This window comes from Artibeus jamaicensis, unplaced genomic scaffold, assembly GCF_021234435.1.
Source record: "Artibeus jamaicensis isolate MK-2021 breed Jamaican fruit bat unplaced genomic scaffold, CSHL_Jam_final contig_452, whole genome shotgun sequence".
NCBI classification, from domain to species: domain Eukaryota; kingdom Metazoa; phylum Chordata; class Mammalia; order Chiroptera; family Phyllostomidae; genus Artibeus; species Artibeus jamaicensis.
This window is the reverse complement of record NW_026521837.1, coordinates 5,977,075-5,991,714: the sequence shown is the minus strand read 5'-3', so window position 1 is coordinate 5,991,714 and position 14,640 is coordinate 5,977,075. Positions and strand designations below refer to the sequence as shown.

At 40.2% G+C, this 14,640-nt stretch overlaps 1 protein-coding gene across 10 annotated transcripts in view; it reads left to right on the top strand.

Annotated features, from left to right (window-relative positions):
* LOC119040117 (broad substrate specificity ATP-binding cassette transporter ABCG2) overlaps positions 1 to 14,640 on the top strand; it is a 144,372-nt gene that overhangs the window by 97,204 nt on the left and 32,528 nt on the right. For all 10 annotated transcript variants that reach the window (XM_053666383.1, XM_053666386.1, XM_053666382.1 and 7 more), the window contains one exon: positions 8,681 to 8,902. In XM_053666383.1, the coding sequence (XP_053522358.1) occupies positions 8,700 to 8,902 (203 nt within the window). In that variant the 5' untranslated portion in view covers positions 8,681 to 8,699. The remainder of the gene's footprint in view (positions 1 to 8,680; positions 8,903 to 14,640) is intronic.

The following is a 14,640-nucleotide window of genomic DNA, read 5'->3' as shown; positions in this document are numbered from 1 at the left end:
AAATGGAACTACCTTTTGACTAGGCAATTTCACTGCTGGGATTATACCCTAAGAATCCTGAAACACCAATTTAAAAGAATCTATGCACCCCAATGTTCATAGCAGCACAATTTATAATAGGCAAGTGTTGGAAGCAACCTAAGTGCCCATCAGTAAATGAGTGAATCAAAAAACTGTAATACATTTACACAATGGAATACTATGCAGCAGAAAGGAAGAAGGAACTCCTACCCTTTGTGACAGCATAGATGGAACTGAAGAGTATTCTATTAAGTGAAATAAGCCAGGTGGTGAAAGACGAATATATGATCTCACCTTAAGTGAAACCTAATCAACAGAACGAACAAGTGAGCAAAATAGAACCAGAGACATGAACTGACAGTGACCAGAGGGGAGGAGGAGGGGAATAATAGGGGAAAGAAGGGAAAGGGGCAAGTCAAGGAACATGTATAAAGGATCCATGGACAAAGATGATGGGTGGGGGAGGATTTAATGTGGGTGGTGAGGAGTGGATAGGGCAGGAGAGAGTAATGGGGGAAAAAGGGGACAACTGTAATTGAACAATAATTTTAAAAAAATTAAAAAATAATTGGTCATTGGATATGTCACTTTGGCTGTCACCTTATTTAGTTTAGAGTAGTTTTGATATGAGGATGACCTGAGTGGAGTGGGTTTAAGAATGAATTGGAGGGAGAGAGGACATGGAGGCCAATGAACAGGAAAGAATGACTCAAAGTGGTGGTCAAAATTTGGGATTTATATACCATATTAATAAGAAGGGATGTGGGAATAGGTCAAAATGTTACCGAAATTTTATAATCAGTAGAGAAGGAAAAATTGATACCTGGGACAAAAAAGTGAGGGTGGTGGACATTACTGGAGAGCTGTCCTTCCTTGAGTAAGAAAAAAGAGAATGAGAAGCAGTATGTGAGCAGGGGGTCAACCTAAGGTAGAAAGAAAGAGAGTCCTAGTATAGTTGGCCTCTCATAAATAGAGAGAATGGGATAAAAAAAATAAGTGAATGAAAGATGGGAAAGAAAGGTTTGGAAGAAGACAAGGTCTTTATTTATAATTCCAAGGTGGGAGCATGCATGGCTGAGGTAGCAGGGAGGCTACTTTTTCTCTTTTCACTAGAAGAGAAAAGGTTATGGGGCCATGGAGACCAAGGACAAATATCAGTATGGATTTTTGAAATTCCCTTCAGTCAACAAAATCAAAATTGTTTATGATAGTGTAAACCATTGATGCCTGGTAGAAAACATTTCACACTAGGAAGCTCAAGTGAATTTGGATCTGTATGATTTATTTAAAAATTGGAATGCATAAATTACTGCATAATGAAGATCCCAAGAGGGTGGTGTTGTTTTTTAGCTAAAAGTATTCCTTTTGGGGCATCTCACAGACATCTAAAACCTAGTCCAAGCATGTCTCACCTGACATATAGCCTTCTGACTGGCTCTTGCTTCCACAGTTGCCACACAGTAGCTAGAGTGATCTTTTTACTAAAAATAAAATTAGTGTCATGCACCTATATTGCTTAAAAGACCTCAGTGGCTTCTTGATGACTGTACAAACCTCCTATGATGGTCTCTTCCTAATCTGTCTGACCAACCTTGTCCTCAGTAACACTTTAACTCTGCCCCATTGTTGTGGAGGTCTAAAGAGCCAGACACAGATTGCTCCTTGGCTTGAAGACTTCAGTGGTCTGACTACACTGTACATTGCTGAGCAGTTTTTGGACATGACTAGAGTGTCAATCTTGGATTCTTCAGGGTGGATCTGTCAAATCAGAGGCAATGTAAAAACTCATTAGTCAATACAGGACATTTAAAATGCAAGAGTTAATTTCTGGAAGTTAAAATTCAGATTTTGAATTATTTCTTAGCAATATTTAATACTACCCTTTTATTTTATTCAAAAAATTTATGGCAATCACCTGACATGACTTGTGAACCCTAACTTCTTGTCAGGGTTATAACCTCTTGGCATTAGCCCAGTAAATTGTTGGACCTATGGGTTTGCAGAGCATGTCCATTTGACTTAGAGACTGTGTGCAATTCCCCACTTCCTGTTGTCACCCCTAGAAAAAAACATGTAAGAGGAAGGCCCAGGCTCCTACCAGCATGTGCAATAGTTCCACTGTGGGCAGGTGTCTGCTGAGAACTTCAGAATCAACCTGTCTACTCCTCTTCTTAACCTATGTGCAGTTTTCATTGTATTATGCACTCCATTTCAAATGGACTCTCAGATTAAGAGCATGGTAAAAGTAAAATACAGAGGGAAAAAGCATTTTAAATGCAGGTTACCATTCTTTTAATAGATCAGCATCTCTAGAAGAAAACTGAACTTTGCAAAAAGTAAAAGTAGTTCTCACTAGTTACAAAGCAATACGAAGAGGTGGGAAGTGACATAGGTAGACCACCAAAAAGGGGCAGCTGAAAAGGGGAAAAACAATCTCATTAATTCCAAGACCCTTGATCCTGTTTGAAAGGACTCTTCCAGCTGGCCGGGAGATGTGATCAGGCCAGATGACAAAGTAAGCAGGCTCAGTTTGTTGGGAAGCATTTGGATTCCTTTTTCATGTAAGGATCTGTAGTCTTTATTTAGGTCTAGGGCACAGAAAGTGATAAAAACCCACTTAGGACAAGCTGACGCAGTGGAAGCAAGAAAATAGCAACAAAGTGGGAAACTGCATCTCGTAATAAAGGCATTAGATAGAATTTGTGGTGTATATATATATGATTTGTGGTATATATATATATATATATATATATATATACATACACACACACACACATATATATATATATATATAAAATGCTAATCCAATGAGAGCAACATCTATGCCCAGAGAGCATTTGCCCATGTTTACTTGTAGGCAGTTACTTTTAGTGAGTCATCTAAACCCAGTACACTGTATTAATTAGAGATCAAGTACTTTGAGGTCAGTATGGTGCTGAGGTATTGTGTTTTCTGCATTTTGTAATCAGTGGTATGCATTATTTGTTCCATTTTCATGGTAAAAGTTTAAAAAGTTTGTTTTTTTGGAATAATGTGCATCAGCAGGATGGTGTGTGTCAGTTATATCTATCTAATGATTTGATTCATCACTCATGAATTACTAAAGCCCTGCTGTCCATCTGAGATTGTTATGTTGAGATGGAGATGGGGTCAAGGCTGTCGTTAGTGGTCAACAAAGAATTGGACTGACCACACAGGTATTCTAAGACAAAGCAAGTGGGAAATTTATTAAGAAAAGTATACTTCCTAAGAAATGGAAGTGGGCAATCTCTGGCTATGTTCTACTGAAGGTTATAGGCTTTTCTCTTAAAAAAAAAAGTATGTTTCTTTGATTTTGCTGTTATAGTTGTCCCATTTTTTTTCTCCACTTCATTCCCCTCTGTCCTGCACACCCCCTCCTACCAGCATTCCCCCACCTCAGTTCATGTCCATGGGTCACATATATAAGTTCTTTGGCTTCTCCATTTCTTGTACTATTTTTTACCCCCCCCACCCAGGTAGGTCTATTTTGTACTTACATTTTATGTGTCTTATTCCCTGTATCTTTTCCCTTATTCTACCCCCTCCCCACTGATAACCCTCCATGTGATCTCAATGTCTGTGATTCTGTACCTGTTCTAGTTGGGTTTTTTTAGGTTTGGTTGTTGATAGTTGTGTTTGTTGTCATTTTACTGTTCGTACTTTTTATCTTCCTTTTCCTAGACAAGTCCTTTTAACATTTCATATAGTAATGGCTTGCTGATGATGAACTCCTTTAACCTAACCTTATCTTGGAAGCACTTTATCTGCCCTTCTGTTCTAAATGATAGCTTTGCTGGATAGAGTAATCTTGGACATAGGTCCTTGTGTTTCATGACTTGAATACTTGAATACTTCCAGCCTTCTTTCCTGCAAGGTTTCTTTTGAGAAATCAGCCAATAGTCTTATGGGATTTCCTGTATAGGTAACTACCTCCTTTTCTCTTGCTGCTTTCAGGATTGGCTTCTTATCTTCAATCTTGGGTAATGTAATTATGATGTGACTTGTTGTGTGCTTCCCTTGGGTCCAACTTCTTTGGGACCCTCTGAGCTTCCAGGACTCTCTGGAAGTATATTTCTTTCACCAGAATAGGGAAGTTCTCCTTTATTATTTGTTCAAATAACTTTTCCACTTCTTGCTCTTCCTCTTCTCCTTCTGGTACCCCTATGATCCTGATGTTGAAATGTTTAAAGTCATCCCAGAAGTTTGTAAGCCTCTCCTCATTTTTTTTTGAATTCTTGTTTCTTCATTCTATTCTTGTTGAATGTTTCTTTTTTCTGCTCCAAATCATTGATTTAAGTTTCAATTTCCTTCCCATCACTGTTGGTTCCCTGTACATTTTCCTTTATTTCACTTTGCATAGCCTGCATATTTTCCTCTCTTTTGGGATCATACTCAACCATTCTGTGATCATTCTGATTAGCAGTGTTTTGAACTGTGCATGTGATCAGTTGGCTGTCTCTTCATAGCTTAGTTTTTTTCCTGAAGCTTTGATGTGTTCTTTCATTTGGGCCACTTTTTTTTCCTCCATGGGCCTGTTTTGCAGTAAGGGATGAAGCTTTAGGTATTGCCAGGGAAGGGGTGACCCACTTCCCTGCATTGTGGCATTGTATGTTGGGGAGGGGTCCAAGAGGGAACAGTGCCACTTGCTCAGCTCTCTGCTGGTTTTCAGTCACTTCCCCTGCTACCCACAAGCAAATTGGGCCCTTCTGGTGCTGATTCCCAGGTGGGTGGTTTTCTGTACATTCTAGGACCCCGTGGGTCTCTACAACTAACTCTCTTGTGAGGCTTGGAGTTTCTCCCACTACTGCAACCTCCACAGGTTTTTTTAGTCAGAGATTTTGAGGCTTTATTTCCCTGTGCTGGAACCCTGGGTTGCATGGTCTGTCTGGCTCCCCAGTTGTTCCTCCAAGTTTATCCACATGTGAATGTGGAACTGCCCACATTCTGTACAAGCTGCTGCCTTGCCATGAGTCCCCTCTGCCTGGCTGCCTGGCTTTGCCCCTCCTACAGGTCTGGATGAATGTTTTTTCTTTAACTCCTTGGTTGTTGGAATTCCATACAGTTTGATTTTCTGACCGTCTGTTTTTTTTATTTTTAAATTTGTTGTTGTCCTTCTTTTGGTTGTGCAAGGAGGCACAGTGTATCTATCTACTCCTCTATCTTGGCCAGAAGTTGGAAAATTGCTTTTGAACAGCTACTCCATCACAGCAAGAGCGACACCTCTTCATGATTACTTTGATTTTTAAAAATTAAAACTATGTTAATTGAAGTTAGTTGATTTTTAAACCGATTCACAAGCTGTTAATTTAATTTCTTACCCTAATAAAATCTTTTTTTTAATTTATTTTTTTTAATTGATTATGCTGTTACGGCTGTTCTATTCCCCCCTTCATTCCCCTCCACCCTGCCCCCCCATCCCCACCATTACCCCCCTTTAGTTTATGTCCATGTGTCTCAAGTCCTTTAGGTTCTATATTTCCCATGCTATTCTTGCCCCCCCCATCTATTTTCTATCTACTGTCTATGCTACTTATTTTCTGTACCTTCTCCCCCCATCTCCTCCTCCCACTCCCCTGTTGCTAACCCTCCTTGAGATCTTCATTTCTATATTTCCACTCCTGATCTAGCTGTTCTTTTAGTTTGCTTTCGTTTTAGGTGTGGTTGTTAATAACTGTGAGCTTGTTGTCCTTTCACTGTTCATGTTTCTTTAACTTCTTTTTCTTAGATAAGTCCCTTTAACATTTCATATAATAAGGGCTTGGTGATGATGAACTCCTTGAATTTGGTCTTATCTGAGAAGCACCTTATCTGTCCTTCCATTCTAAATGAAAGTTTTGCTGGATAGAGCAATCTTGGTTGTAGGTCTTTAGATTTCATGACTTGGAATATTTCTTTCCAGCCCCTTCTTGCCTGTAAGGTCTCTTTTGAGAAATCTGCTGACAGTCTGATGGGGACTCCTTTGTAGGTGATTGTCCCCTTAGCTCTTGCTGCTTCTAGGATTCTTTCCTTCATTTTAATTTTGGCTAATGTAATTATGATATGCCTTGGTGTGTTTCTTCTTGAGTCCAACTTTTTTGGTACTCTCTGGGCTTCTTGGATTTCTTGGAAGTCTATTTCCTTTGCCAGATTGGGGAAATTTTCTTTTATTATTTGTTCAAATAGTTTTTCCACTGGTGGTTGTGTCTTTCCCCCTTCTGGTACCCCTATAATTCGGATATTGGAGCGTTTAAAGATGTCCTGGAGGTTCCTGAGACTCTCCTCATTTCTTTGAATTCTTGCTCCTTGACTCTTTTCTGTTTGGCCATTATTTGCTTTCTTCTGGTTCACTCCATTGATTTGAGTCCCAGTTTCCTTTTCATCTCTATGGGTTTCCTGTGGAATTCCATTCATTTCCCTTAATTTAGCCTTCATATGTTTCTCTAATTTGTGGCTATAATCAACCAGATCTGTGAGGAAGCTGATGACCAGTGTTTTAAACTGTGCGTCTGAGAGTTTTGCTATTTCTTCGTCGCTTAGATTTATCTCTGGGACTTTGAGGTCTTCCTGCGACATTTTTGGTCTGTTCTGGCCCTTTAAATGTGAGAAGCGGCGCCTTGGACTCCCAGGTCGCTGGGTTGTGACGCTGTATGTGGGGGCGTGGCCAGAGCGGGGAAGTGGCGGCGCCCTCTATCGCTGCGGCCGCCCTCTATCGCCGCCGCGGCGGTCCAACCGCCCACTCCCTCGCTCGCGTGCAATTAGGCAACCGCAGTCAACACGCTGCACCGCCTCCCCACTGTCTCCTCTGCAGTCGCTCACTAGGTCCAATCCTGCGTTTGGAACCCGTGCGTCTGGATTCGCGCGTCTGGATTCCGTGCCCAGGTCCGACCGAGCCCTCCTTTGCAACTCCTCACCAGACGCCGGTTTTGCCCCTTACCGGTCGGGCTGAAGAATTTGTTGTTAGCGGACTTCCGAAAAGTTCAGTTTTCCGTGTTCTGGTTGTGTTTTCTGATGCTAATATTTAGTTGTCCCTAAACTTGGTTGTGTGAGGAGGCACGGCACATCCACCTAAACCTCCATCTTGGCGGAAGTCTCCCTAATAAAATCTTTTAAAGGACTTTTTGTAACTTCCTTAATAAAACATTTTAAACTTGATTTATTAATTTAATACTCAGGTTTCATTTTAAGCTCTTTAACTGCTTAAATATTGGTTTCATTTTCTTAATAATTTTTATACTTAATTCTAAACCTAGAATTTAAATATGTTCTCCCATTAAATAAGTGATTATGTCTTTTCAAACTCTTTTAAAGTTTACCTTCTTAGCTGATTGAAGTAGTAATGTAAACAGTGACAGAAAGCCTGGACGTACAAATTCAGAGAAATTTCTCTTGTCCCTAACTACCTGGCTAAGACTTTTTTGGTGATACCTATGTCATAAACTCCAAAATTATCCCCAAAATATCAAAAACAATAAGGGGTTGGTGATCATGTAATCTGTCCCTGATCTTGAATCATATCATAATATGCTTTCCAAGGTAGACAGGTTTAACTCCCACTCATCCTATTTCTGTTTTATGAGATTTGAGTAATTTTAATATTCTTTCTATTTACTGATTTGATATTTAATTGATATCTAATTGGAGTTTATGTATTCAGAGTTTTGTCTGTCTCTGTGATAGGAGTTCTAAGGTATTCTTTATCACTATGATATGGGCTTTTCATTGGAAATGGAGCTGTTTATTGCAGGGAAGTTTAAAGTGGACTTGTTCTTTTTTTAATGTTGATAATATATCTTACTGAACCCAATATATATGAAATATTTTTACTTACCGTGTAATCAATATAAAGATGACTAATGAGGTATTTTACATTATTTCTAAGAGATTTAGATCTATATTCTTTTTACAGTTTAAAAAAATTTTTTAAGACTTTATATAAGCCCTGGCTGGTGTAGCTCAGTAGATGGAGTGCAGGCCTGCAAACCAGAGGATTGCGGTTCGATTCCCAGTCAGGGCACATGCCTGAGTTGCAAGCCAGTTCCCAGCAGAGGACCCACGAGATGCAACCATACATTGATATTTTCCCCTCTCTCCTTCCCTTCCCCTCTAAAGATAAATAAATAAAATCTTAAATCTTTTTGGGAAAAGACTTTACTTATTTTTAGAGAGAGGGGAAGGGAAAAAGAAAGAGGGACAGAAACATCAATGTGCAGTTGCCTCTCACATGCCCCCTCCTGGGGACCTGGTCCACAACCCAGGCAAGTGCCTTGACTGTTCACAGACTGGCGCTGAAGCCACACAAACCAGGGTTACTGATTTTTAATTGATGTACAGCGTTAGTGTCAGGTGTACAACATAAAGATTCAGTAATTGTGTATGTTGTGAAATGATCCCCTCAATAAGTCTCGTTAACATCTACCACCACACAGTTACAGGTATTTTCCCTTCTTGTGATCAGAACTCTCAAGATCCACTATAGGCAACTCTCAAGTATATAATACAGTATTGCACTACACTTACCAGGCTGTACATTAGATCTCCAAGACTTTTTAGTTTTATAACTGGACATTTATAAAACCACTCTTGTTTTAAGTGTTCCACTAGCTCATGTGTACAATCTCATTTTCCAGACGATCAACTTACATTGCTTTTCTCTCTACAGAAGGGCAGAAGCTCTCCAGATGTCTTCCAGGAATGACCAAGTTTTTGTCCCGATGTCACATACAAAAACCAGCGGCCTCCCCAGGATGACCCCCAATGACCTGAAGACGCTTACTGAAGGGGCTGTGTTAAGTTTTCATAACATCTGCTATCGAGTAAAAGTGAAGAGTGGCTTTCTACTTGGAAGGAAAACAACTGAGAAAGAAATACTGACGAATGTCAAGTATGTGCATGAATTTTGTTTAAGTAGCTTTAATGACATACTGTGAACTTAACGGGTGTTGCCTATTTTACAAGTGAAGGTGCTGAGAACACTCGTGTTAGGTGTCTGTACAGACACACACTCATTTCTTTCATCTCAGCTGGGAGGGAAATGGTTGGACCACATGTTAGGTATAAACTTAATTTGTAAAAGAATGAACAGACTGTTTTTAAAGTGGTTGTACTATGTGCATCGCCTTTTGTTTGAGAATCTGAATAACTGATGTGTCGTTTAGCCTTTGCTGGGTAAGCCCTGTGGTTTAGTGGAAAGAGGCCGGGCTGTGTGATTTACAACTTCCTGATTGTGGGGATACAAGTGTAATCTCTGAGCTTCAGTTTTCTTTTTTTTTTTTTTTTAATTTTATTTAGTTATTTTTCAAGTACAGTTTTTTGTCTATTTTCCCAGCTCCCTGCTTGCTCCCCACCTCCCTCCCATTTCCTCCCCCGAGTTCGTTCAATCTGTGAAATAAAAGATCTGTCCTGTGCGCTATAAGCCAGACACTTCAGGTACTTCTGCACTATGTTCTAGAAGCAAGGGTCAGGAGGTTGAAATGACAATATACTGTGAGAGTACTTTGGTTTTCAAATAGACTTGTTTCAAATGAGTGGCCAGTTTACATACTCATTTAGCACCTGTAACAATTTATCTAATGCTTTTCTCCACATACAGGCAGACAGAAACTAATTAAATAAAGAAAACTTTAGCATAAACTTAAGTTTATGCACTGAAAACTCAATGTGCTAGAGTTTAGGACCCAAATCAACGCAAAACTGATTATCATTTTCTTCCTTGAGCAACAAATTCATCCCGTGGTGGTGGAGTGGGCCGTAGAGTGGGGAAGGAAATGAGAACAGAACCTACTTGGGAACCAGAGCTCTCTGTTCTTTCACCGATGCTAGTCATTAGGATTGTTCATGTTCTGGTATCTAGAAAATTGAGCCTGATTTTCCCTCACTGTGGAGGGGGGAGTGCATCAAGGTTTGCTCAGACACCATGGCCTATGTGTTTTGTTTAGTTTGTGTGATAGGAGAAGTAACTATTATTCCTAGGTAAAACAAGCACTTTTTCTAACTCTCTGAGACTGGAGGGAGGGGTGGTTATAAAAGCTTTCACCAGGTATTGTCTCTAACCTATATTCAGTCAGATGTTTCTCATGTTTTCTTTGTACATTTTATGGGACTGTGGTCTCTTATGATAGTAGCAGCCAACTGCCCCCAGAAGGTTAGGAAATGAGAAGCATGTGGGTGGGGAAGAAATGACTGGCACCTAAGAGGACTGGACTGTGGTGAGATCGGGGCTCTGTAGAATTAGATGGAATTTTCTTCACTGTAGCAACACACACTGTCATGCCTACTTCCTTGTTTCTCTCTTGTATTGGTTAAGAAACACTAACTAGGAAAATAAGGAAAGAAATGGTAAATACAAAATTTTATTTTTTGCTAAATGCCTAGTAAATTTGACTGGCCTTTTTGAAAGCTGACAAGGTTTTTGTGAAACATATCATCAAGAAAATGTTGGTCACTTCAGACTGCTAAGTGGAAGGTAACAAATAATTTGAATATGTGCAGGATGAATGGATTTAAAATGCATACTGGGCAAGTATAAATTTTGCTTGCTTATGTTTCAAAACTAGTAGATGAGTAACTCAATACATTAAAATTATCATATGCTCAAGCCTTCATAATATTTTTATGGTTTAGTGGTATGCATTTCAGCAATAGATGAGTTCATCTTTTTGTATATTCCTGTGTTCATGAAAACTGCCAAGTCATTTAAAAATAATTTTTATGTTTTTAATTGAGTTGACACATACTATTATATTAGTTTTAGGTGGACAACATAGTGATTAGACACTTACATACCTTTCTACGTGATTACCCCAGGATGTCTTGTAGGGCACCAGCATTGTCTTGCTTATTCATATTTTGGGTTTAGGCTTCAATGAGAAAGGTTATCCATCATTTATATTCCACAAAAGCCCATGAATATCTTGATTTTTTTTCATCTGGAAATTTCATAATCTCATTTGTAGAACTAAGTAATTAGAACCTGATGTCCTTGTGAGGGGAAGAAGATGAAATCTGACTATGAGAACTCAAAAAAGGTTCAGATTTTACTACCTTATGAAGAATCACTCAGTTATGCTTAGTTTGTGCCCATACCTAGCACTTCAGCTTTTCCTCACTAACGCTGAAGATCTATGGGAGAAAGTGGTCTTTTCAGTAGATATGTGGATATCCTATAATCTTCAGGGAAATTTGTTTATCTGTCTAGAAATTTCTTAAGTTCATAATTGATTTTGAAATAATTTCAAACTGGTGGAAACATAACACTTTTATCCAGATTTCCCACCTGGGAAACCTGGAAACATTTCACTGCATTTGCTCGTCATTTTATCTCTTTAGAGAACTCATTGTCATTAGTATTTTTCTGAACCATTTGAGAGCTGTCCATACTGCGCTCTGTTATTCCTAATTCATCCAGTCTGTATTTCATCCAGAAACAAGGGCCCTCTCCTCTCTATCACCACTCAGTCATTGTCTGGGAGCAGCCCAGGGGATCCAAAGCCCCGTAACAGGTGCAGTGGTGGGTCCTAGGGGGCTGTTGGTCACCATGCTCTTCACGTAGTAGACTGACCATCGCATCGTGTCTCCTTAGTCTCATCCAACCAGGTACTTTCCTGTCTCGCCCTAAGGGATGTTCACCTTCATTACCCCGTCATGCTGGTGTCTGCCAGCCTTCACCACGATGTCTCCATTTCCCCCTTTGTAATTAATGAGTATTATTAGGGAAGTTACCCTGATATCACTCCAAACCTTATTCTTCATAAAACTGGAACCCACCTACTTCAGCCCCCATTGAGGTCTCTTGCGTGAATCAGGAATAAATATCATTGTGATCGTTACCAAAGTGTGATTTCTATTTTCATTTCTCTTTTTCATATAAACTGGTTTGCATTCTACTAAGAGGAAAGAGCTTCATTTGTCACTTTCATTCATTTATTTATATCCGCATAGACTCACAGATTCACATTTTACCCAGTAGCCCTCAATACTAATGCATTATTACCATTATTTATTTTGATACTCCTGTTGTTTCAGATTTGGTCACTGGGAGACCTTTCAAGGGAAGTTTGTCTTTTTTTAAACTCATCCTTTCATCTCTTGTGTATTTTGTTGTCATAGCAGAGGATCCAGACTCACTGTGTGCTCACCCCACCTCAGACCTGGAATGAGCTGATGTTCCTTTCTGTGGGGTGTTGTATTTACAAAGCAAGATGTGGTGTTTGGAATGCTCATGGCTGTTGGGATGTCACAGCCCCTAGGCCTTCTCAGGGGACAGACGCAGGGAACATATGTACATACACAGGTACACACACATCTGAACCTTTTTATGTCTGTGTACATAGATTAAAACCCACGAGTTCTAATTTTGATCTGATACTCTGGGATTATTTCTACATTTCCACATTTGTAAAACATCTCAAAACCCAAAAAATCTGCCTCTCATTATTCTAACATTATTGCTGATTTTCCCAATGAATTTTCTTATTCTATACTATAAGCAGCCTGGCCACCCTCCAGCTGTGTCCTCTCTTCCCCCACCTCCCTTTGCAACCTGTGACTTTGCGTGCTGGCCATCGCTGCTCCTCCTCCCAGCATGTCCACCACCTTCACACAAAGAAGGAAAGAAAGGGAAGTAATAGAAGTGACTGATGTATTATCGGAACATGATTTATGTAGGAGTGTAACTAAGTGTTCTTTCCAGTCAGGCTATGCCTATTTTCCATAAATTTTTTTTGTGCTTCTTGATACTTGTTTTTATTGAAAACATTCGACTTTTCTATAAGTAGATGTCATTTATTAAAATGTGGAGACTCATTTATTCACCAAATTTGAATGTCTACTAGGAGCCTGACATTGTTCCCAGTTCTAGTGACAGAGGTATGCCCTCTCTTCTCAGCAATCTCCTAGTCCAATGGAGGATTCAGACAATGCAAAGACTGCACTGTGTTGTTCTACTGGGATGGAGGGGCTGGAAGACATGGAAGACCCTAACCCTAAACTGGAGCACCAGGGGAGGGGGAGGGAGAAAGGAAAGCCACCCGTGTGTGTGCTCAGGACAGGGCGGGGAAAGACAATGCTCTAGGCTATAGGGAGGACATTGCTTTCTCAGTATTAAATGAGTTTACTATTATTCACGAAAATGCAGTAGACAAGAGAAGAATCCTGTAGCTAGTTTTCACTTCATGTATTTAGTTTTCATTATAGAGCATGTGGTGCATGCTCTGGGGGCTGGGGGAGGAGGAAGATGACATTGTTGGTAAGGTTCGACAATAGATTGAGGGAGACTTTCATGCATGTAAATGCTATAAAGCAATAAATAGGGGTGGGGAATGCATTGTGAGTGAAAGTGGGGTGAGCCAACAAGGGGATTGTAGACTTTGGATTATGACAGAGGTCAGCAAACGCCCTGATAGTAAATTATTTTCATTTGTGTAATACTACTTACCTCTGGCATTGTAGCATCAAAGCACTTCATTTTTGAAAACAGAAAACTTGACCACCTGTGGTTTGCTGATCCCTGGACTTGAATGCAAAGTCCACGAGGGCTACCACTTTAATTCTCAGCTGTGACCCATGTACACACACAGTAGACACTGAATAATTGTGCTGAGTGAATGGAGGGGCAATTAGCCACGGCTCCATCCTGAAACTCTTGTGGTTATGATCATCCATTACTGTTTTCTGTAATGCTAGAGTGAAGCACCAGAGGAAGCCCAGCTCAGGGACCTGTAAAATGCTTTGTCTTTGAATTGTTTTCCTTACACCAGCTTTTCACAATCAGTTTTGGGTTAATCATTTAGGGATGGTGAGCCTTTTTCTGAGTAGATATTTAAAAAGCCTGGAAAGGTTTTCTGGCAATGAAGTCTCAGTGAACAACAAGCTTATCTGTGGTTACTTTAGAAACAGTTACGAGGTAGCTATTACTGCAGAAGGTACATTAAGAACTATAGATAAATGCATCTCAAAAGTTCACCCAACCATTAGCGTGTCTTATTGCATCAGGGGAAGAGGCCACTGAAAGAATAAGATAGTTTTCTTTTTTACAGCTCGTGCCTGATTCACGTAACTCCTTGTATTTGTCCAGTGTTTCAGTGAGAGGCGCCTCAGTTAGTGAGCCAAGTAGAAGTTTCCTTTCCCCATGGCCACGTTCAGCTGTTACACTCTGCCAGCTGCAGCACAACAGGCAGTAAATGCTGAGTCCTCCCGGATGGAAGTGCTGTGCACAGCTGCACAGTGAGGGTGATCACTCACGACTGTTGTGTGTCACAGAATTTGCCTCAGTGATAGTTGTTATCTGGGAATGAAATAGCCTCCTGCTTTTCACATTCCACTGCAGTAGATACTGTGCTCTCTGGGAAATAAAGTGGATTTACCTACCAATTCCACAGTGAGAGGCTTAGGCACCAGGGTCTTGAAAGGACTTCCTCAGCCCTCCATTCAGTCTTCAAGCCTGTGTAACTTCAGGGGCCTGACATTCGTTCTCCTTGCCCCAGTGTGTTCTCCCTACCATTCTACTGGTTGCCTTCATGGTAAAACTCACACTACATTTTTTGTATTCTTCTTCAGTCTCAGCACAGTCAACTATGACCTATTTTTTATACCTTCTTGCTCTGTGTCTGAATACCCTCTGCC